The following is a 25,363-nucleotide window of genomic DNA, read 5'->3' on the forward strand; positions in this document are numbered from 1 at the left end:
GTTTACTGGAAGACTTGACAGCAGAAAAATAAATGTCACACTGTCTCACTTTAAAATCATGTTATATATGACCATTAGCTCATTATGTTGCATTATCACTTTTATTTTATTTGATGATATTTGAACTTGAATTATTATTCAAAATGATCTGAATCTCATATTATGGGACAAAATTGTAGCTCAGTAAAGCAAGGAGATATAGGACTTATATCTTCTATGTAATGTAATCTTAGCATTTCAACATTTGGCACAGTACCTTGCAGATGGTCAATTCTCAATCTCAATTTATGTCATTGAATTAAACAGCATTGAATAGAATGAAAAAGACTTAAGCAGAATTCCATCAGTGGTCTAAAGGGTAATATTTGCACATTATTTTTATAAATTTGTTTTAAGTATCTAGGAAAAAGATGAATGGAAGTTGTTGATGTAAAGTTTGGGTTTATTATGATGTCCAAATTTAATTTCCACCAAAAGTGGAGTCGTATATTAATTATTTCTAGTTGTGAGGCCACTTACTAGACAGCCCTGGGTCATCAACAAGGCATCTCTTTCAAAATCCTTTTCTCTTGCTTAGTCTAAAGACACATGTAGCTTCATATATACTCATTAGCATTCTTTTATGAAACCTCTTTCAGAAAAGAAAGCCATTTTTATACTGATGACAAGCTGTGGTTGTAATTTTTTCTTTTCCATAATTTTTGCTAGTACCCAGAAAGCAATGACACTAAAATAGACAATTTAAAATAGTGATACATTAGACATCTTTATCTAAATTGCATCCATCTATAAGCATGGATGTATTATGTGTATATCTACAGACACCTTGGTGCATTTTTCATATGTTTTTGGCTGATACTGTACACAAGCCCAGATTGGGCAAAATCTCCTGCCCTCTTCATTGCGTACCATATTTTGATGGCTGTTGTCATTGTTTTTGTCAATGGCCAGTACCTAAGAATAATAGGAACACACATTGGACAATCCTAAATACACCACTTATACCTGTAATTTCAAGCAGCAGAATCCATTACTAAAATAGGCTGTGGCAGTTGTTGGAAATTTAAAGCACATTCTCTAGAATGCTCTATTATTCCTGGGGGGAAAAAAGTTCATCATCAGTTTTTTGCCTCTTTGAGTCATGCAGATTTTATTTTGGTATTAAAGAAGTTTTTCATCTATTTCATCAGCCAAATTACCCAATAGACATGGGCTCAGTTACTACAAAGGAGAATAACAAGTCCCTATTATCAACACTGTTCACCTGAAATAGACATATTAATATCTAACAAGAATATATTCCTAACATGAGATAGAAAAGATTATTGGGAGAGCTTTCTCTTTTCTGATTGTAAAATGTAAATCTTCAAGGTACTTTCAGGAGATCTGGGGAATGATAAAATTTTTGGAGTTTCAGAATTGAAAAGGAACTTAGAGGTCCCTATTTCCCTGGGTCCAATTCCCAGCCCATTGCAAGAATCTCTTCTGTAGGCTCAGTGACAAATGGGTATTCAGCATTTCGCAGTTCCTGAGTATCTGAGATGTGGTACCCGTAGACAGCAGACCATTCCATCTCTTAGAAATCCCTTCCATAATCCACTTTTCTGTAACTTCCAGCTATTAATCCTAGTTCTATTTCCTGAAGCCACTGCAGAGTAATACAAGCACTTCCTCTAGATGACAACTAGTGAATTGCTTGAAGGTGTGATTTACATCACCTCCCCCAAGTTTTCTTTTTCTTTCCCTTAGTTAAAATCTCTACGTTGGCCGGGCACAGTGGCTCATGCCTGTAATCCCAGCACTTTGGGAGGCCGAGGCAAGGGGTTGTGGGGATCACTTAAGGCCAGGAGTTCAAGATCAGCCTGGGCAACAAAATAGATCTGGTCTCTATAAAAAACAAATTTATAAATTAAAAAAAAACTCTACTTCATTTTATTTTTTTCTTCCTTTCCTTTTTGTTTTTGTTTTGTTTTGTTTTGTTTTGTTGTTTTTTGAGACAGAATCTCAGTCTGTTACCCAGGATGGAGTGCAGTGGTGTGATTTTGGCTCCCTGCAACCTCCACCTCCCCAGCTCAAGTGATTCTCCTGCTTCAGCCTCCCAAATAGCTTGGATTACAGGCATGCGCTATTGGGCAAAATTCACCCCCGATATTTCACATAGGTTCTTTTCTATTTTCCCTAAGTGTCAGCTGGTCTGAGAAATAAAGGGACAGAGTACAAAAGAGAAATTTTAAAGCTGGGTGTCTGGGGGAGATATCACATGTCGGCAGGTTCCGTGATGCCCCAGAAGCCGCAAAACCAGCAAGTTTTTATTAGTGATTTTCAAAAGGGGAGGGAGTGTACGAATAGGGTGTGGGTCACAGAGATCACATGCTTCACAAGGTAATACGATATCACAAGGTAAATGGAGGCAGGGCAAGATCACAGGACCACAGGACCGGGGCGAAATTAAAATTGCTAATGAAATTTCGGGCAGGCATTGTCATTGATAACATCTTATCAGGAAACAGGGTTTGAGAGCAGACAACCGGTCTGACCAAAATTTATTAGGCAGGAATTTCCTCGTCCTAATAAGCCTGGGAGCGCTACAGGAGACCAGGGCTTGTTTCATCCCACAGCTACAACTGTAATAGCCATCCCCAAAGCGGCCATTTCAGAGGCCTCCCCTCAGGGACACATTCTCTTTCTCAGGGATGTTCCTTGCTGAGAAAAATAATTCAGCGATATTTCTCCCATTTGCTTTTGAAAGAAGAGAAATATGGTTCTGTTCCACCTGGCTCACCAGCAGTCAGAGTTTAAGGTTATCTCTCTTGTTCCCTGAACATTGCTGTTATCCTGTTCTTTTTTCAAGGTGCCCAGATTTCATATTGTTCAAACACACATGCTCTACAACAATTTGTACAGTTAACGCAATCATCACAGGGTCCTGAGGTGACATACATCCTCCTCAGTTTATGAAGATGACGGGATTAAGAGATTAAAGACAGGCATAGGAAATCACAAGGGTATTGATTGGGGAAGTGGTAAGTGTCCATGAAATCTTCACAATTTATGTTCAGAGATTGCAGTAAAGACAGGCATAAGAAATTATAAAAGTATTAATTTGGGGAACTAATAAATGTCCATGAAATCTTCACAATTTATGTTCTTCTGCCATGGCTTCAGCTGGTCCCTCCATTCAGGGTCCCTGACTTCCCACAACAATGCGCCACCACACTCAGCTAATTTTTGTATTTTTAGTAGAGAGGAGGTTTCACCATGTTGGCAAGGCCGGTCTCAAATGCCTGACCTCAAGTGATCCACCCACCTTGGCCTCCCAAAGTGCTGGGATTACAGGGGTGAACCACCACACCCTGCCTACTTCATTATTTCTCTAAGTGTAGTCCAACTATCCATACCTCAAAAATCACCAGGGGCTTGGCAAATGCAGATTTGTAACCTCATCTCTACTAATAATAATTAGAATTATTCTGTCTTTTTCTCTGCTCCACGTTGGTTACAAGCATCCCAAAACCATACAGTTTAAAAATCATCACACAAATAGAAGTATTCCCAGCTGATCTCTCCTTACTAAACATCTGTGGTTCTCACTTGACATGCATCAGAATCACCTGGAGTGCTCATGATAACACAGATTGCTGGACTCCATCTTTCAGAAAGTCTACGTAAGTCATTTTCTGATGGATCCAATTCAAGTGTTTTCATGTTTAACCAATTCTCAGTGATGCTGATGCTGCTGATTTTAAGACCACACTTTGAAAACCACTGCCCTAGACGTACCAAGGCTCTTCACTTTCTCCACGGTGAATGTCAAGAGCCACAAATGTCACAGCTGAGAGGCTGCTGTCCAATTAGGTCCTCACATTTCTGCAACCACCCATTGAACTGTATAGTATAAGAGTCCATTTTTGTTTGTTTTGTTCCATTTGTTCCCATAGCTGTTTATAATTAAATTTATTGCATATTGCATTTAAGTACTTTATTAAAATAAACCTGTTGAAATTTGAGTATAAAAAGAAAAAGATATTTCTGTGAAAACTAAGCTGAACACAAAAACACTTGGTAAAGTAAAGATGTCTTAAATGTTGATAGCAAATTAAATCTGAGTGACACTTAAAATGGGAAAGTGAGCTTCTAATGTTGTCCCATTTAATAATTTCCTGTTCTTTCATCCTGCTGTTTGCTCACTTTGTACATGTGCTCCAGTTCATCAATAGGCCTCGTAATCGTAACCGAACACAATATTTGATATGGCCCAGCCAGCATATACTATAACTTTTAAAATCTAACCTGAAAATTGCATCAACTTCCCCATGGTAGCCCCCAACCAGAGCAACATGTAATGTCATTTGGGGCTTAAAATAAAATACTGTAAAAATTGGATTTTTTTTCTCATGTGCTGAGATTACATGTCCCTAATTTTGTGTTTTGCTGCTACGTTTCTTTGTTCATTGTTTACTTATTCACTTTAGTGTATGTTGGCTCTTTACCCTTCTTTCCACTAAATTTATCTTGTGAGTTATAGCTCATTTTTATAGCTTTACATAATTTTTTGAAGTATTTCTTTGTTACTCGATCTTTAAACCAAGGTTATCATATGTAGATCATACATACATTTTATCAGAATTTCATCAGTTTAATCTTTCAAATTACTGATTAAAATGCCATAAGGAACAGGGAGGAAGACAGAATTCCGCTGCCCTAATAGCACACTTTGAAGGTCATTGTTTGTTTAGTTATGAAGCACATGTTTCTCTTTTTCAATCACAGAGATACTGCAAATCCTGCTGCATGCCTTACGTAGCTGAAGGTCTTTTGTTTAAAGCAAGTTCCTGTGCTCAAATCTGGTAAACTCCTTTTTAAAATGAATAAAGGACCATCTGTATGACAGACCAAAATGTAATACAGGCTCTACAGGGAGCTCCTTGCAAACATATAATGTCGTAAGAGCAACACACCATTAGAAGAATGAGGGAGGGACTTAGGCAATTTTAACAAAAGAAATACAAACAGTACATTGATATGTGAGAAAACAAAAAAGAAAAACTATTGTTATTAATACCCAAGTAAAATTCAGAAAGCAGCACAATCACTTTTTCCTCCAAATAGATGTGTTTTGTTAATATGATAACATCTAGTATTAGAAAGGGGTTAAGAAAATAGGTGATCTCATACAGTGCTCATAAAAGTCTGAATTGCTACCACTTTTGTCGAATAGAATTTGACAGAATGTGCCAGAAGGTCAAAAATCTCTCACTTTGAATCAGTAATTCAAGTTCTAGTAGTTTAATCCTAAAAAAAACCCAGATGTTCCCACATATAAAAAATATTTGTTGCATTATATAATCGTCAAATATAGAACACAATCTGAAAGTACAACAATTGTGAATTTCTTAACTATATCAAGACATATCTACTGTTGGACTCTTATACAAATATTAAAAATTATATTTTAAAGCATTGGCTTTTGTTTCTTTTAATGATACCCATATTTGACACATTTTTTAAAAAAATATTGATTTTTCTATTGTTCCTTGCAGAGCAGGGCTAATCCATAGGCAGTGTGCCCAGAGTAGCCACATTTGATCGACACATACATGTGTTTGTGTGTATTTGTATATGTGTGTGTGTACATATATATGGTTACTGTATAAACTGTATTTGTGTGTGTTTATATGTACATAGAACTGAAATAACAATACATTCCCTTATGTGCAATGCAATCTGATTTTTAAAATGTATTCTGTACTTAATTTTTTTCTAAATGTTGGCTGCATCTCTCTAAATTGATTTCCTTACCAACTAATGCATTTAGTTGGTAAAACAATATTATTTTTGAAGAAACATCCATAACATGGGTAATTGAACAAAATGTAATCTCTTTAATACACATGTTACTCAGAATATGACATAGTACCATACACAGTATAATTTCAGTTTTGTAAAAAAAATTTTAAACGTATCTGTGTATAAAAAGGTAGAAGGACATAATAGAATGTAAATGATCATATTTCAAGTAATATTTATTTCTTCTCTTTTTTCTATGTTTTCTTCATTTTCTTTAGTGAACATATACTGGTTTATTATGGAAAAATATTTTAAGAAAATGAAAGTATTTGGCTATACTTATTCTTTCTCAATTCTCTTAGGAAGCTAGTGACCAGTACTTAAATGTATATGTGTTCATAAGCTATCTCTTTTTAGTACGTAGTACTAGAATATTTTTCAGCATTCAACATTAAATATGACAGTTTCAAAACTAACTACAGAATCCTCTTCCTTTTGTCCTTTCCATCTTAAATCTCAAGAATTTGAGCTTATCTTTAACATTCTAGGAACTCACCCACCTCCACAGTTTTATAAAAATTATTCACTGTGTTTCAGCAAACTCACTTGTAAGTTTACCTGGAAGAACTGATTTCATTTAAATTATGCAAGAGCTTCCCTAACACCTAGCCTAGCTTGAATTCCTTCTTAGCACCTGCCTACTTGAAAATATTCTGATTCTATTAGTCAATCTGTTAACATTTAGGGTGTGACCAGTGACCCCCATCCCTCTCTCCACCATGTCTCTCCTCCCCCAAATTAAAAGTTAATTTTCCCAAGACCTTGGAATCTCATTACCCTGATTTCTAGAAGTTTATTCCCTTAATGAGATTTGCAGCCAAGGAGCTCAGCTCTTGCAAATAATCAACTACTTATTTGGAGACTGCTATAATATTAATGTTTAACAGCTGTCCGTTATCACTTCATCAGGCCAGATGACTTACAAAATCACGTAAGAAGGCATATAAAAGCGCTAATGCAGGTTCTACCAGCAAGAAGAATTCAAAGAGGGAACCGGAGGAGTTTAGGGATAGTTAGAAAGCTTTAGCAAGGACATAGATAGGAAGTTCATCTTTGAAGAGTGGATAGGGTCTGAACAGGTACATGCACAAACAGGTGACCAGCGGAGAGAGCAGCAGGCACAAGGGCCAGCCAAAGAACCACTTCGTGGGTAACAGTAAAGAGTCTGAAAGGCCACGGAACCCAGGTAGTGAAGGATTTGGAAATCCAGGCAAGGATGTTTATATTTATAAGTGAAACGGGAATTTTCAACATGAGAGTAAAATAACAAACATCTAGCATCCCTTAGTTTAGACTCTGCTAAGAGCACTCCCTATCCCTGGTTCAATAAGTGGAAAAGGCATTTTTCAACATGAGAGTAAAATAATAAACAGATAACATCCTTTAGCTCAGACTCTCCTAAAAACATTCCCCATCTCTGGTCCAATAGCATCTCACTTTACCACCATATGGTCAGTTCTTTTTATTAACATAGCTGTGGGGTTGAGCATCTGGTGAGACAGTTGGATCACATAAACCAGTGGAAAGGCAATGATAAGATTTTACCTTTCTTATTCCCAGTGCCTCTCCATAGTCTCTAAAGCCTACAAGGCACTCAAGAATATCCATCCCAGTCTACAGCAACATATGGGAGAGACTCGGAGGCAGTGGCTGGAGACAGACAAGCAGGAATTGCAAAAGGATAGCGAAAATGGAGGTTAACTTTTTTTTCAAAAAAAAAATCTTTTTTTTTCTGAGGTGGAGTCTTATTCTGTTGCCCAGGCTGGAGTGCAGTGGAGCAATCTTGGTTCACTGCAGGCTCCACCTCCTGGGTTCATGCCATTCTCCTGCCTCAGCCTCCTGAGTAGCTGGGACTACAGGCGCCCGCCACCACGCCCGGCTAATTCTTTTTGTATTTTTTTTTTTTTTGTAGAGACGAGGTTTCACTGTGTTAGCCAGGATGGTCTCAATCTCCTGACCTCGTGATCTGCCTGCCTCTACCTCCCAAAGTGCTGGGATTGCAGGCGTGAGACATCGCACCCGGCCTCAAAAAAAATCTAAAAGATGTTAATAACTTTCTACTCTTCTCTGTAATCTGTTTCATAGCCACCCTTTAAAAATCTGCCCCTTTATTTCTGCTCAATCTCTTCAGTGTCCTGTATGCTAGAAAAGACTACTGTGTTTTTTTGTTTTGTTTTGTTTTTTTGTTTTTCTTCGAGACAGAGTTTCGCTTTTGTAGCCCAGGCTGGAGTGCAGTGGCACAATCTTGGCTCACTGCAACCTCCACCTCCCGGGTTCAAGTGATTATCTTGCCTCAGCCTCCCGAGTAGCTGGGATTACAGGCACCTGCCACGATACTTGGCTATTTTTTTTTTTTTTAGTAGAGACAGGGTTTCACCATGTTGGCCAGGCTGGTCGTAAACTCCTGACCTCAGGTGGTCCGCCCACCTCGGCCTCCCAAAGTGCTGAGATTACAGGCATGAATCACCGCACCTGGCCATTCTGTGTGTTTTTATGACAGCAATAAAATAAGTGGGCTTAGTAACTAAAGCAAACATAGCTTCTCTCTATTTCCTTTGTGAAGAAGGGATTGCAGGAGAAGAATGTAGGAAGTTGCTTCCATCTCCCTAATGCCCCAGGCTCTCAGGCTATAGCTAAGAGCCTGGCCTTCATCAATTCCTACTGACTCAGGGCTCCTTACCATCAACTTTCTGTTATTACTTTAAGACCAAGAACGATTTTTTTTATTTTTATTTATTTATTTTTTTTGAGACAGAGTCTCACTCCGTCACCCAGACTGGAGTGCAGTGGCGCAATCTCGGCTCACTGCAACCTCTGTCTCCTGGGTTCAAACAATTCTCCTGTCTCAGCCTCCTGGGTAGCTGGGATTACAGGCACGCACCACCATGCCCTGCTATTTTTTTTTTTTTTTAAAGTAGAGATGGGGTTTTGCCATGTTGGCCATGCTGGTCTCAAACTCATGACTGCAAGTGATCCACCCACCTCAATCTCCCAAGGTACTACGTTTACAAGCATGAGCCACTGTGCCCAGGCCAAGAATGATGTTTTTAAAGTCAGTTAAAATTTATACCTTTGATAGCTCACTTGGAAAAGTTAAGGACAAATACATAGGTTGTTATTTTTGTTTTGAGAGTGTTGTCCCTAATTATAACAAAATCTCTACAAACCATTTAGGACAGAAAGGAATTGGTTTGGTTGAGGGGAAGTTTTATTGTGACACACTAGAGAACTCTCTTTGTTTATGTAATTATTGTATTATAGACTAGGATGATGCTCTCTGTTCACTTACGTGCCAGCTGAAGTCTCAGGTTTATTTTGTCCTGAAACTGATTATATGCTTCTTTTTCTAGCATATTTCCATTAACTAGATATTACAAAATCTTACAGGATCTTGAGTTTTTGTTATGTTCTGAGTATATTTGTCTTTCTCTATAGATTTGTTTCCACAATAATCTGTTTCCTTTAGAATCTGACAGGAAGAGTTTAAATCACATAACACATATGTAATCATTGAGTTAAAAATAAGTATTATTCACATAGAATTATTGTAAGCAATTTCATTTTTTAAAAGTGCCATTGATAGGGTTTGTTAGCCCTTTTAATTTCTGGAATTAAGACTTTAAAACTTAGCTATAAAAATGTCTCATATTTGGTCGGGCACAGTGTCTCATACCTGTAATCCTAGCACTTTGGGAGACTGAGCTGGGAGGATCGCTTGAGCCCAGGAGTTTGAGATCAGACTGGATGACATAATGAGACCTCATCTCTACTAAAAATAAAAAATCAGCAAGGCGTGGTGGTGCACACCTGTGGTCTCACCTACTCGAGAGGCTGAGGCAGGAGGATCGCTTGAGCCTGGGAGGTCGAAGCTGCAGTGAGTCATGGTCACACCACTGCACTCTGACCTGGGTGATAGAGCAAGACCCTGTCTCGAAAAATTAAAAAAATAGTTTTTAAAAACCATTTCTCAGATTCTTCAATTTGGAAAAATTGGGAAAAGATCATTGGCAGGGGCTGGTTGCATACAGCATCCAAGGAACTGCACTGAAAATGATTGTTCCAAAATGGCTGACATGCAAATATCGTACCATGTGTACTTCCCTGGAAGTGATCGTGTTCTTTTTAACTTAATACATTGCAGTGGAGCGAGCAACCAAAAGTATACACAAAATCATTTCTTTGTGCACTAGAGTAGGGCTTATGCATTTTCCTTTCCACTATGTGAATAAGGCAGGATTTGCACATGGTTTACAAATAGATCCAAGTGTAAATCTTCCAATCCAGATGGCCTATTGGGCATCCATGCTGTCTGCTTTGACCTCAGTGCTGCACTTAAGATCTCTTTTTTTTTTTTTTTTTGAGACGGAGTCTCACTCTATTGCCCAGGCTGGAGTGCAATGGCGCGATCTCAGCTCACTGCAACCTCCTCCTCCCAGGTTCAGGTGATTCTCCTGCCTCAGCCTACCCAGTAGCTGGGATTACAGGTGACCGCCACCACGCCCAGCTAATTTTTGTATATTTAGTAGAGACAGGGTTTCACCATGTTAACCAGGCTGGTCTTGAACTTCCGACCTCAAGTGATCCACCTGCCTCGGCCTCCCAAAGTGCTGGGATTACAGGCGTGGGCCACCACACCCAGCCCAAGATCTGTTAACTGTTAGTTGTACCCAAGTTTGCCTTTTAGTTGTCTCAATATACAAAACAAATATCCTTATTGCACATTTGATAAATCTATACCACACACAGAGGTTTTGTTTGTTTGTTTGTTGAGACAGAGTCTCGCTCTGTCACCCAGGATGAGTGCAGTGGCGCAATCTCACCTCACTGCAACCTCCACCTCCTGGGTTGAAGCGATTCTCCCTGCCTCAGCCTCCTGAGTAGCTGAGATTGCAGGCACCTGCCACCACACCTGGCTAATTTTTGTATCTTTAGTAGAGATGGGGTTTCACCATGTTGGCCAGACTGGTCTCGAACTCCTGACCTCAGGTGATCCGCCAGCCTTGGCCTCCCAAAGTGTGGGGATTACAGGCCTGAGCCACCTCGCCTGGTTCACACAGAGTTTTGTTGTTAAAATACACCTGTATGTTTTCTCATTTTTGCCCATTGTTATGCTAATATCACAAAGCCCCAGGTTTACTGTGGGCCTGTATTTCTCTCTGGGCTTCTGTGAAAAAGTGTTTTTTAATTATTTCCTGGGACAAGAGCTTGTCGGGCTTAACTTGTATCATCCAATTTTTAATGAAGTCCATATCAGGCCAAGTACTAGTAGCTTTGAGGATTTGAGGATATTTGAAAAAATAAAAACAAAACCATAGAAAGAGAACCATTTTTTTTTTTATAAATTGATAAAGACAACAGTAGATGTCATTGTTCAAATAAAAAAATGACTATCTGAGTTTCAAATGGCTTCCAATCTCAATGTAACTATTTCACTCTTTTTTTTTTCTTTTTTTTTTGAGACAGAGTCTTGCTCTGTCACCCAGGTTGGAGTGCAGTGGTGCGATCTCGGCTCACTGCAACCTGCACCTCCCGGATTCAAGCGATTCTCCTGCCTCGGCCTCCTTAGTAGCTGGGACTACAGGCACGCACCACCACGCCCAGCTAATTTTTGTATTTTTAGTAGAGATGGGGTTTCAACATGTTGGCCAGGATAGTCTCGATCTCTTGACCTCATGATCTACCTGCCTTGCTCTCCCAAAGTGCTGGGACTACAGGCGTCAGCCACCGCGCCCGGCCCATTCTTCTTCCCAGAATTTTGAACCAAATCACATTAATCTGTAGTTTTAAAAGAAACAGTTTTATATCAGCATCTTTCCCCTAGTCTTCTACTATATAAGAATTCATTCCTGTGCCTCAACAACGTGTACTGATGTGTACCTTCCTTCATCCCACAAAGAGTAAGCACTTTTTTTTTTTTTTTTTTTTGAGACAGAGTCTCACTCTGTAGCCCAGGCTGGAGTACAGTGGCCTATCTTGGCTCACTGCAACCTCCGCCTCCCAGGTTCAAATGATTCTCCCACTTCCCGAGTAGCTGGGACTACAGGTGTGCCCCGCCACACCCAGCTGATTTTTGTATTTTTAGAAGAGATGGGGTTTCACCATGTTGGCCAGGCTGGTCTTGAACTCCTGGCCTCAAGTGATCCACCTGCCTCGGCCTCCCAAAGAGCTGGGATTACAAGCATGAGCCACCATGCCCAGCCAAGTAAGCACTTTTTAAATATAAATCGTTCAGTCTCAGAATAGGTATATATGCACATGTGTATACAATTCTATTCATAGCACAGAGACTACAGTAGTAAACACAGGAAATAGCATTGTATTTAAGAACTGAATCTTTTTTATTTCAACATCATTTGATTAGCTTATTGCCCAGGATTGGGGTGGAAAAGCAGTATGATTTTAGCTTTTAATTTATAACTTTCTGTCCTTCTTAGAGTCAGAATAGTGACTCTGGGTTTGGGTATCTTAATGAAGAGAGCATATAATGATAGTATTAATAATTATAATGATAGTATAATGAGGTAATAGCCAACATAAACTGAGTGCACAAAATGATCCATAAATAGTTTTAAGCAATTTACTTGTATCATTCTTCACAACAAAATTTGAAAATAAGTACTATTATTATCCTCATTTTACAGATGAGGAAATACGCATAGAAGTGGAGGCAGTATTTCAGTCCGTTATAGTCAGCTATAACAAAATGCCATAACTGGGTGGGTAGCTTATAAGCAAAATAAATTTATCTCTCACAGTTCTAGAAGCTGAGAAGTCCAAGATCAAGTCAGTGTCCGATGAGGGCCCCCTTCCTGGTTCATAGACAGCCATCTTCCTACTGTGTCCTCACCTGGTGGGAGGGGCAAACAAGCTTCCTTCGGCCCCTTTTATAAGAGCACTAGGCCTGACGCGGTGGTTCATGCCTGTTATCCCAGCACTTTGGGAGGCCGAGGCAGGTGGATCACCTGAGGTCAGGAGTTTGGGACCAGGCTGGCCAAAATGGCAAAAGCTGGCCCTACTAAAAGTACAAAATTAGCCGGGCGTGGTGGTGCATGCCTGAGTAGCAGCCAGCTACTCAGGAGGCTGAGGTAGGAGAATCGCTTGAACCCAGCAACTCAAGCGATTTGAGGCCCTCCAAAGGTAGGGGCCTTTGGAGGCGGAGGTTGCAGTGACCCGAGATTGCGCCATTGCACTCCAGTCTGGGCAACAGAGTGAGACTGTCTCACACACACACACACACACACACACACACACACACACAGAACACTAATCCCATTAATGAGAGCTTCACCCTCATAAATGGTCACTTCACAAAGCCCCCACCTCCTAATAGCATCACACTGGGGAGTAAGCTTTCAACACGTGAGCTTTGAGGGGGACAGACAGACCAGAGCAGGCAGGAGTGCATATTTTATTTATAAAGCAGGGTCTGTTGTTAATAAACTGTTTTCTCTTTTATTGTTGTTTCTCCCATAAAGTGAATAAACATAAGCCTAGTGGGAAATGCCAGCATTAAACTTTGATATCAGCCGGGCGCAGTGGCTCGCGCCTGTAATCCCAGCACTTTGGGAGGCCAAGGCGGGTGGATCACGAGGTCAAGAGATCGAGACCATCCTGGCCAACATGGTGAAACCCCATCTCTACTAAAAATAACGAAAATTAGCCAGGCGTGGTGGCAGGTGCCTGTAGTTACAGCTACTCTGGAGGCTGAGGCAGGAGGATTGCTTGAATCCGGGAGGTGGAGGTTGCAGTGAGCCGAGATTTTGCCACTGCACTTCAGCCTGACGACGGAGTGAGACTCCGTCTCAAAAAAACAAAACAAAACAAAAACCACTTTAATATCTTCTACTCTCAGATGCTGAAAGCTAAGTTGTAGACCCTTTTTCCCAATTAAGAAAAAATTAAGAGAAAATGATGCATGATTTTCATTGCTGCTGTTCATATCAGCAAAAGGGCCCTTATCAGTAATTACATGGTGTGTAAAGAAAGGTTGATTACGGAATTATTAATCTTTTCTTAAACATATTGTCTTTTTCCAAAAATGTGGCTGCTATGAACTGAATATTTGTGATCCCTTCCCACTCAAGTTCACATGTTAAATCCTAATCTCAAGGGTGATGGTATTAGGAGTCAGGGCCTTTGGAAGGTCATTAGATCATGAAGGTGATGGTATCAGGAGTCAGGGCCTTTGGAAGGTCATTAGATCATGAAGGTGATGGTATCAGGAGTCAGGGCCTTTGGAAGGTCATTAGATCATGAAGGTGATGGTATCAGGAGTCAGGGCCTTTGGAAGGTCATTAGATCATGAAGGTGATGGTATCAGGAGTCAGGGCCTTTGGAAGGTCATTAGATCATGAAGGTGATGGTATCAGGAGTCAGGGCCTTTGGAAGGTCATTAGATCATGAAGGTGATGGTATCAGGAGTCAGGGCCTTTGGAAGGTCATTAGATCATGAAGGTGATGGTATCAGGAGTCAGGGCCTTTGGAAGGTCATTAGATCATGAAGGTGATGGTATCAGGAGTCAGGGCCTTTGGAAGGTCATTAGATCATGAAGGTGATGGTATCAGGAGCCAGGGCGTTTGGAAGGTCATTAGATCATGAAGGTGATGGTATCAGGAGTCAGGGCCTTTGGAAGGTCATTAGATCATGAAGGTGATGGTATCAGGAGTCAGGGCCTTTGGAAGGTCATTAGATCATGAAGGTGATGGTATCAGGAGTCAGGGCGTTTGGAAGGTCATTAGATCATGAAGGTGATGGTATCAGGAGCCAGGGCCTTTGGAAGGTCATTAGATCATGAAGGTGATGGTATTAGGAGTCAGGGCCTTTGGAAGGTCATTAGATCATGAAGGTGATGGTATTAGGAGTTAGGGCCTTTGGAAGGTCATTAGATCATGAAGGTGATGGTATTAGGAGTCAGGGCCTTTGGAAGGTCATTAGATCATGAAGGTGATGGTATCAGGAGCCAGGGCGTTTGGAAGGTCATTAGATCATGAAGGTGATGGTATTAGGAGTCAGGGCCTTTGGAAGGTCATTAGATCATGAAGGTGAAGCCCTTATGAACAGGAGCCTTTATCAGATAGGTCCCAGGGAGCTTATTTCCTTCTTCCATTATCTGAGGACACAACGAGAATGCACCATTGATGAACCAAGGAGAAGGCCCTCACTAGACAAAGAATCTATAAGTGTCTAGATCTTGGACTTCCCAGTCCTATAAGAAATAAATTTCTGTTGTTTATAAGCCGCTTAGTCTATGGTTTTCTGTTATAGCAGCCCAAACAGACTAAGGCAATGGCCATGAGTGATGATGTATCTCCCATCACCGCTGACCCCTTTCTAAAACTGAGCCACATTAGGTAGCAAATCAAGAGTATTGCTATGACTGTGATTTATTACTAAAATATATGTTTCCAATTTTTTAATTTTTACTTATCTTCTGAGATGTACAAAAATTCATTAAATAACTGGCCCACGTAATTTTATAATAGAACATATAAAATAAGACATGAAATGAAAACCACCAGTTTTGCATTCTGATCAAACGTTTCAAATTTCTATTTTTTTTTTTTTTTGAGACGGAGTCTCGCTCTTGTCACCCAGGCTGGAGTGTAGTGGCGCTATCTCGGCTCACTGCAACCTCCGCCTCTTGGGTTCAAGTGATTCTCCTGAGTAGCTGGGATTACAGGTGCCCGCCACCACGCCTGGCTTATTTTTGTACTTTTAGTAGAGACGGAGTTTCACCATGTTGGCCAGGCTGGTCTCGAACTCCTGACCTCAGGTGATCTGCTCACCTCAGCCTCCCAAAGTGCTGGGATTACAGGCGTGAGCCACTGCGCCCGGTCTCAAATTTCTTATCTCTCTAGAGTACTTGTGATTAACAGCAACAGTGTTGACTTACAAGATGTCTAAAACATAAGTATGTGCTTTATGTAATCATATGATTTGTGGAATCAGAATAGAACAGATTTTTTCTTGGATTAGGGTTGGAAGAAGTCAGGTAGGAAGGAACAGGAAGACGTCAACAGCTAGAAACAGGGAACAAGTAGACTTTTATCTTCAGATATATAATTGGCACCTTTGTATCCATTATTATGTAAGATAGGGAACAGACTCAATCTTGAGTTTCATGAATCACACCCTCAAAAACTGCATTTTATTTAATTAAATCGTATCCTCTACATTTCTAGATATTTATAAATGTGACATTAATTTCAGCCATTGAACAAGAATGCACTCACATTATCTTTCAGAGCAGCTTACTAAGATTTGTTGTAACATGTTTATAATCAGTTGGGAATCTAGGTGTTGCTTCATTGCTAAGCCTTGATGGAGCATTTATGGATATGTTTTATGATTTGCTAATCTGTGCTGTGAAACCATCAGTCTGTTTGCAGTGGGGAGGAAGGATTTGGGCGGGGTAGGAGGGTGGAGGGAGGGAGGATAGTTTTGTTTGGCGTGTCAGTGGAGGGAGGGAGGGGGGAAGGCAGGTTGGTCATGAGGTTTGAACTAAGATGGACGTAAAGGGTTCAGTGTTGACCCTTGCACAAAAATCAGCTACAATAAATAGTTGCTACTACTAAGCAGGTTTTCAGTGATCATACTTGATTTTCTTTCTTTTTTCTTGTTTTATATATTTTCTCAGGGGAAATCTCTCACGTCCAAGAGGTTAACAAGCCTGGTTCAGTCTTACTAAACGGATCATCTTGTAGCATGAATGCAGACTGGAGTCACTGCACACACTTTGTAGCTCAATGTTGTGACCTGGAGCAGAGGACATTAGAACAAGATGTTGCATGAGCAAAGGACCTAAATTGTTATTTTTGTGTGTACATTCCATCTCCAATGGACTCTTTCTTCCATCTCAATGCCTCCATTCCAAACGGTTGTCTGCTTTCTTTCTCCTTCTACTATGCTGGATCTGTGTCTTTTCCTTTTTAACAAGTTCAAGTGAAGTAAAACCTTTTCTTTTTTTCCTTCTTTCTCTCTCTCTCTCAAAGCTTCAGCTAGACACACAGTTCACTGAAAATTCAGTCAGTCAAAAACTGGAAGAATTGTAAAAGAAAAAAGTATATATCAATAAGTATACATGTGGCTTCACATTTATTAAACAATAAATTCCGCACAGAAAGTTTCATTTCACCAATGTGTCACAGTCAGAAACAAACTCATGTCTTCGTCTGTTGTCTGTACATTCTCCGTTAATGTTTCTTGCATTTATTTTTATACCATATTTAAAGAAGAAACACCTTTTACTCCAAATGTATTAAAGTTGATCCCTTCTCTGTAAATTTGTGTATGTTTATATTGTTGTTTTATCTTTCATTAAAAGATGCAGAATCTCATTGCTTTTGTAACTTTTGACTTCCATGCTAACTAAAAAGGAAAATGCTGAGAAATCCACAACCCACTACTGCAGAGTTAAATTTAGGTTGTCACCTTGAAATTTATTTCAAGGTTTCAAGACAAGCTTGGATAGTACGGAAGCCAGGGGCAGATGGAAATATTTTTTGGAGGCTTACCTGAGACTTAGTAATTCTTTTTCTCCCGTGGAAGAACAACACAAATTGATGTTCCACATTTTCAAAGCTATTTAAAAGGCCTTTCTGCCTCATGATGAATATGCATCTGTATATTTTGCAAATTAATATTTCTGTTTGAATTAAGCTTGAGTGTGACTTATTAAATCAGGTACTGATTTGTTCTTTAAAACACAGTTCTAAAAATATCATAGCTCAGTGCCTCTTAACTTTCTGGAGGTTACAGATTATTTTGAGAATACAGTCACCTCTTGGCATCCCTGGGAAATAATTGGTTCCTGGACCTCCTCAGATACCAAAATCCACAGATGCTCAAGTCACTAACATAAAATGGTGCAGTGTTTGCATATAACCTACGTAAATCCTCCCACATACTAAGTCATCTCTAGATTGTTGTAATATCTGATACAATGTAAATGCTATTAGTTGTTATACCGTATTTTTAATTAATACAACTTTAATTGTTGCATTATTATTTTAATTGTTGGAAGGTTGCTTGAATCTAAAGCTATGGAACCTGTGGACGAGGAGGGCTGACTGTGTGACGTAATTAGTAAAATGTAGTGACGCTTACTAAGTACCTGCCACTTCAGTAAGAGTTTTCTGTGCCCTCAAAATTCTCACATTTAACCATCACAGCCGTCCTATAAGATCGTTTCTGCAATTTTGAGAACACTGAAGCAGAGAGAGGTTAAGTAACTTGTTTGAAGTCACCTACCTGAGTAGTGGATTGGGATTATACAGGAGGAAAAAAATCTTTTGCTTCTACCCTTCTAGGTTCTTAGCTGTGGCTCTGTAAAAACAACAGAAAAGCATACAAATTTACGTAACAGAAGTATTTTGTGCCAGGTGCGCTGGCTCACGCCTCTAATCCCAGCACTTTGGGAGGCTGAGGCGGGTGGATCATCTGAGGTCGGGAGTTTAAGACCAGCCTGGCCAACATGGTGAAACCCCGTCTCTACTAAAAATACAAAAATTAGCTGGGCGTGGTTGCTGGCACCTGTAATCCCAGCTACTTGGGAGTCTGAGGCATGAGAATCACTTGAACCCAGGAGGCAGAGATTGCAGTGAGCTGAGATCGTGCCATTGCACTCCAGCCTGTGCTACAAGAGCGAAACTCTGTCTCAAAAAAAAAAAGTATTATGTGACATGGGAGGCTTCATTAAGAAATGAATACCTTAAAAAATGATTAAACCTGAGTGTTTTCTTATACTAGGTTTGATGAAGAGTTGTGGGAAAATGTGATAGGGCAGAGGGGTAGGTGCTAAGGGCAGTAAACTGGGGGAAACTGAGCAAGGCCTGTTAATTCAGATTCCCTTCAGCACCCCTCCATCTTCAGGGAGAAGAATGCTCCATTTCTCTGGGTATAGGGAGAGCATCTCTCACAGGAGGGTCTTATGACCTGCTTCAAGGGAAGGCCAGAGAGTCCTTCCTGAACCTGCCATTTCTCAAATTTCTTCAGATTAAAATACTCAGTATGCCAAGGTACCGTATTTTGGAATAGAACTCACAAACCCCATCATCATATAAATCTAGGCAGTCTGACTGCAGGGTACACTATACTGCCTACCTATCCATTATACCACAAACTTCTTTTGATAAAAATTATGTGAAAATTTACGTAAACTCACAGTTGTACTGAATTTTAGGATATTCACAGACTAATCTCTGTAGCTCATCCATGGACCCCAAGTAAACAACTTGACTCACTTTAAGGGCTGGATCAGTGGCAAAAAAAGGTTACCCAGCCAGGAGATGGGCCTGACCTGTCTGCTTTTGCATAAACCAAGGCATTGCAGACTCTGGTTATTTAAAAAAGAAACCAAGTTATTAATGCCTGTTACTTACTGTAGATAAATTTAAATTCTGAAAAAATTTATTATCATTGGTGATAAATCAGCAGTGGAGTCTGTTGGTTATTTAATCAAACTCACAAAACGGAAGAGACTTCATAGGAGAAATTTGTATATAAGATATAATCTAAACTGTAAACATTTTTTTAATAAAAAAGAAGAATCCATAAAATGCAAATAAATTAAATTGATAGACTTTATCCCTTAAAATCACTTAATTCAGGACAGTCTTGGACAGACAGCACTGAAGTTAGATTAAAAGTCTAGTTAGTAGAAACATTCTTTTAAGGAAAACAATAATCCTATAAGAAGAATATGGCATTAAAACAATGAGCCTTGCACAAATACGATTGGTTATTTCATTGGTTATCTTTCACAAGCTATCAGTCCTTAGAAGTCCGTCCTTCCTGGTAATTCCAAATCATGGAAAAATTCGTCCTTATTGCCATTTTCAATCGTAGAAAAAGACGGCAGAAAAAAGAAACCCCAAGTCAAGAATTCCTAATTTAAAAAGTTACTCAAGTTACTCAAGCCTAATGACTCCATTTAATGTGGCCTAGACACGACTCACATACAAAGCAAGAGTATTTCAGGAGAAGCACAGAAAAGTTTTGGAGTTGCTTGCAGTTCACTCCAGTAAGCCCTTGGCATCTGCCTCGCACCCCATGCTAAAATCATTTGATCTATAAGGCATAGAATAAAAATCTCTCAAGTTTCTATTTAATAAAATTGTTTTTAAGTTTTTTTTTTAACTTTGAGACCATCAAAAAAATTATCCTCCAATAAAGCAGAGTTTCTACACCACGTTGCAGAGCTATTTTCAGCCTCTAAATTGCATTGGCCCAATTCTCCTCTGAGCGATGTTACAATAATGTGTTCCGTGGATCTGCACAGGATTTTCTGCTTGAATCAAAATAACAGAAATATGGCAAGCAACCTTAGCTAAGCTGTGTCCGAAAATAAATGAAGGCACAAACCCTCCCTCTTCGTAATGAGTGTGTGAGATTTGATCTTGCTACTCAGGACTCACAGCTGTGCCCTTGGTTCTCCTGGTTGACTGCTCGCTTCTCTTTACATGATGGTTTATGAATAATTCTGGTCTACTGAGAGAGGCAAGTCTTGGCTGCTAGCACGAATTTAGTCTAGCTGCATGCACGGATTGTCTCCACACAGAAGATTCTGTGTCCTTAAATACACATTTGAAAGGGCACATTGAATATTTAGTTGTTTTACTGTTGTCTGTAACTACCTCTTTGCACATTTTAGTAGCCCTCTAAAACGTCAGCAGGAAACAGCCAAAGCTACCAATCCATTCCCTAGGCCATTTTAAGAAATAGTGCATAATAATGAAGAATTTAAAGAGCATAAAGAATAGAGAGGAACTACATTCATGTATTACACACACACACACAAAAGGTATCTTATACATTTTATTGTACAACCATACATTTGTACGTTTTATTGAAAATGTTGTGCTCTAGAACTCATTTTTAAAAAGACATCAAATTTTATATCAAACATAAGATGCTTCCATTTAAAAATCAGATGAGAAGAAAAACTTGCAGATGCCCTTAGATATTTTGAGGAGTTTTTGGAGCTGATATGTGTAATGTGTTTGCAACTTCATTTTCAAAAAGGTCATTAGAGGCTGGGTAGACATGAATACTTCTTGATTAAAAAATTGATCAACAGGCATTGTGGAAAGGAGGCGGCAGCATCCCGGGCGGGTGGGAGATGCCCCAGAGGCAGCGGTGGTGGTGGTAAGTCCTCCCGGCCACTCACAGCGCTGTGGAGCAGCGTTCCCAGCCCAGCCTCGGACCGGGGTGCCCCTCCTCGAGGCTTCCCGTCAGCCTCCTCCAGGCTTCTCCTCCGCCCGCCCCTGCCCCGCGCGCTGGCTGGCCTGGCTGCCCTCCCCAGCCCCGATGGAGGGGATGATCAGCTAAACATGATCAATGAGGTGCCAAACATTTTGAGACATCTGGGGTCTGTAGAACTAGTCCTTATAGGACAGTTTTATGAGATAATGCAATACCAACAATATTTGCTCTTACTGGTCATTTGAACAACCCACCTAGTAGACCCAGAAAACAAATAAAAGAATTGTTGATGAAACTTCTGAACAGGAACAAAAACATAAAGAAACCAACAACAGCAATGCTCCGAACCCCAGTAAAGAAGGGAGTGAAGGGCCAGATGAGGACATTTTACCTCTAACCCTTGAAAAGAAGGAAAACAAAGGATACCTAAAATCTCTGTTTGAAATCTTGATTCTGATGGGAAAGCAAAACATACCTCTGGATGGACAGGAGGCTGATGAAATCCCAGAAGGTCTCTTTACTCCAGATAACGTGCAAGCCGTGCTGGAGTGCTGGATAAATTCTGGTCAAGAGGTTCTGAGAAAGCAGTTTGAGACAACAGCAATTAACACGTTGTTTTATTAAAAACACAGCAGAGGCAGATGCTAGAGATCTGTGAGAGCTGCATTCGGGAAGAAACTCTCAGGGAAGTGAGAGACTCACACTTCTTTTCCATTATAACTGATGATGTAGCAGACATGGCAGGGGAAGGGCACCTACCTATGTTGGTGAGATTTGTTGAGGAGTCTCGGTGAGGTTTGTTGATGAGTCTCAAAACATAAGAGGGGAATTTGTAGGCTTCCTGCCTTATGAAGCTGATGCAGAAGTTTTGGCTGTGAAATTTCACACTATGATAGCTGAGAAATGGGGATTAAATATGGAGTATTGTCATGGCCAAGCTTACATTTTGTCTACTGGATTTTCTTCCAAAATGAAAGTTGTTGCTTCTAGACTTTTAGAGAAATATCCCCAAGCTATCTACCCACTCTGCTCTTCCTGTGTCTTAAATATGTGGTTGGTAAAATCAGTACCTGTTATGGGAGTATCTGTTGCCTCAGGAACAATTGACGGAGTTTGTTCTTTTTTTCCATCAATCACCACAACTGCTTTTAGAATTTGACAATGTAATTTCTGTTCTTTTTCAGAACAGTAAAGAAAGGGACAAAGAACTGAAGGAACTCTGCCATTCTCAGTGGACAGGCAGGCATGATGTTTTTGAAATTGTAGTGGAACTTCTGCAAGCGTTTGTTTTATGTTTAGATGATATAAATAGTGACACAAATATTAGATGGAATGACTGTAGCTGGCTGAGCATTTGTACTCTGCAGTGCAGTAACAGATTTTGATTTCATTGTTACTATTGTTGTTCTTAAAAATGTCCTATCTTTTACCAGAGCCTTTGGGAAAAATCTCCAGGGGCAAACCTTTGATGTCTTCTTTGCAGCCAGTAGCTTGACTGCAGCACTGCGTTCACTCAGTGAAGTGATGGAGAATATTGAAGTTTATCAGGAATTTTGATTTGAGGAAGCCACAAATTTGGCAACCAAACTTGATATTCAAATGAAACTCCCTGGGAAATATTGCAGAGCTTACCAGCGTAACTTGGAATCTCAGCTAACCTCTGAGAGTTACTATAAAGAAATCCTAAGTGTCCCAACAGTGGAGCACATTATTCAGGAACTTAAAGATATAATCTCAGAACAGCACCTCAAAGCTCGTAAATGCTTATCTCTGGTACCCTCAGTCATGGGACAACTCAAATTCAATACATCGGAGGAACACCATGCTGACATGTATAGAAATGACTTACCCAATCCCGACATGCTCTCAGCTGAGCTTCATTGTTGGAGAATCAAATGGCAATGGGGAAAGACACAGAGCTTCTGTCCACCATTTATGAAGCCCTCCATCTGCCTGACATCAAGTTTTTTCCTAATGTGTATGCTGAATGACCTATTGCCAAAGGTCCTGTGTACTTCTCCTGTGATGAAGGTTGAGAATGAGCAGTACGAAAATGGACGAAAGCATCTTAAAGCATACTTGAGGAACACTTTGAGAGACCAAAGGTCAAGTAACTTGGCTTAGATTAACATAAATTTTGATATAAAACATGACCTGGATTTATTGGTGGACACATATATTAAACTCTGTAACAGTAAGTCAGAGCTTCCCACAGATAATTTGGAAACCATGGAAAATACCTGAGACTTTTAAAAATAGTCTTTCTTATATTCAATATTTGGAAGGAAAGCCATAAGGTGTATGTAGGCCTTAATCACTTAATATCTTTGCCTGTAGGCCTCCATTGAATGCATTAGCCATTGATAATCTACCTGTTTAAATGGCCCGTTTGAACCCTCATGCTTTGAAGACCTGTCTGTTCTTCCAGAACAGAACATTGAAAGTGTCATCTTTCACTTCCGCATGATCTCTGCGGGTGGCACTCTGCAATTAAGTCATTTGAGACACCGCATTTATTATCACTGTGGATCTCTGCTCCTTGGGTGTTGAGTTACCAATTCTTTGAAGAAACATATTTTGAAGAGGTATGAGAGGAAGGAATACATTTTATAAAATGTTACAGTGAAGCCCACAATTGACCTTTCACTAATAGGAGTTTTAAGTATGTTAAAAATCTATACTGGACAGTTACAAGAAATTACCAGAGAAAGAGAAGCTTGTGAGCTTGCCAAACAAGGATTTCAGGGTAGATTTTTATCTTTCACAAATGAACTTAAAGGAACAAATGACAGTTAAAGTTTGAATGGAAGAGCCTGCTGTCGTTCCACATCTAGTTGTTGCTGTTTATATTCCTTTGTGGAGCCTACATTTTCCTAAGCTTTTTAGTAAGTATATGTTGAACACTTCTGCTTCACGGTTAAGACAGAATCAGAGGCTATGGATACTGACAACTGATTTATCTTTTTTTTTCTGTCTTTTTTCATGACTCTTACCTACTGCCTCATCTTGATTTATAAGAAAAACCCAGAAAACCTACAAATATAACTGTATTGGCTTATCTAGAAAAATATGGAAAATATTGCAGTTATTTTTTGGTGAAGAAAATAAACTATAATTTATATCAATCTAAATAAAATGCGAATTTTGTTTTAAAAATTTGATTAATCTTGATATCTTAATCAGATTATAGGACCTTAATCATTTCACATTCATTGGGAAATAAAGCTGAGCATGTTTGATATATTTTAAAGGTTAATATCATCTTCCTCCAGTATTGGTTGAAAGGATGAAGATAATGTAAATCATCAAGCACAGTGCTTGATACATAATGGATAAAGCAATGTTTATCTTACCTGCTTCCTTTCTTTTTCTCCAAAAGGTCATCGTTGCAGAAAGATAAAAGAAATATCCACACATCCTTCCTACCTGGGGTGGGGTCAAGGATGAAGTTTAGGAGGCCAAAGTTGAGTGGTGCGGATCAGGATCCCAGAGATCACAGGAAACACCTAGAGCACAGTCAGATATGGTGGTGGGTTGGAAACCGATCAATTAGAGTCCATAAAGCACCAGGATGAAAAAGGTGACCAAAAGGTGATAATGAGCTAAGTCAAGGACACAGCATCCTTGAACAAGTGGAGTCTGGAAACTCCACTTCTAGAAGACAAAGGCAGAGGTTGTTTTGAAGACATCTACAGCCTATGGTGTGAATGTCTGCGTCCTCCAAGACTCATGTTGAAGATGGGGTATTTCAGAGGTGGCTGGGTTATATTTGCTCTTCTGTCTTGAATGGAATAACCCATTCACGGATTAGTAGACTAATGGGTTATCACAGGAGTGGGTCTGTTATAAAAGCCAGTTTGGCATTTTCTTGTCCTCTTGCCATGTGACACCCTGAGCTGCCTTAGGACCCTGCAGAGAGTCCCCACTGGCAAGAAGGCCCCCATCAGATGCAACCCCTCAACCTTGGACTTCCTAACCTCCAAAACTGTGAGAAATAAATGTCTTTTCTTTGTAAATAACCCAGTCTCGTGCATTCAGTTACAGCAACACAAAACAGACTAAGACATGTGTAGAATGGAAAATCCTATGGGAACCTAGCCATTATGAGCTGGAGGTGAAGAAGAGAGTAGATGACAGAGAGTGATAATATAGCAGGGATGGAATCATCCCATCTTTCCCAGTCCAGGGTGTCCAAAGCTATTTTTGTCTGGCTCCAAAAGTATTTTTGTCCTACAAGTATAGGAACTTCTCTCGCCACCCTCTGCACCCACACACACACCAAGTTTCCAGCAGTCTCCTGGACTACACAGGGAA

At 39.9% G+C, this 25,363-nt stretch overlaps 1 protein-coding gene and 1 pseudogene across 10 annotated transcripts in view; both read left to right on the top strand.

Annotated features, from left to right (window-relative positions):
* Positions 1 to 17,184, top strand: part of RGS7 (regulator of G protein signaling 7) — a 591,371-nt gene extending 574,187 nt beyond the window's left edge. For all 10 annotated transcript variants that reach the window (XM_034949698.4, XM_034949699.3, XM_034949703.4 and 7 more), the window contains one exon: positions 16,485 to 17,184. Coding sequence is in view for 3 of the 10 variants with exons in the window: in XM_034949703.4 (XP_034805594.3) it covers positions 16,485 to 16,535 (51 nt within the window). In the remaining 7 variants the exon portion in view is untranslated. The remainder of the gene's footprint in view (positions 1 to 16,484) is intronic.
* A 2,471-nt stretch (positions 17,185 to 19,655) lies between these two features.
* Positions 19,656 to 25,043, top strand: LOC100978069 (52 kDa repressor of the inhibitor of the protein kinase-like; annotated as a pseudogene).
* The last annotated feature ends 320 nt before the right edge of the window (positions 25,044 to 25,363 follow it).

The sequence above is a fragment of the Pan paniscus genome, chromosome 1, assembly GCF_029289425.2.
Source record: "Pan paniscus chromosome 1, NHGRI_mPanPan1-v2.0_pri, whole genome shotgun sequence".
NCBI classification, from domain to species: domain Eukaryota; kingdom Metazoa; phylum Chordata; class Mammalia; order Primates; family Hominidae; genus Pan; species Pan paniscus.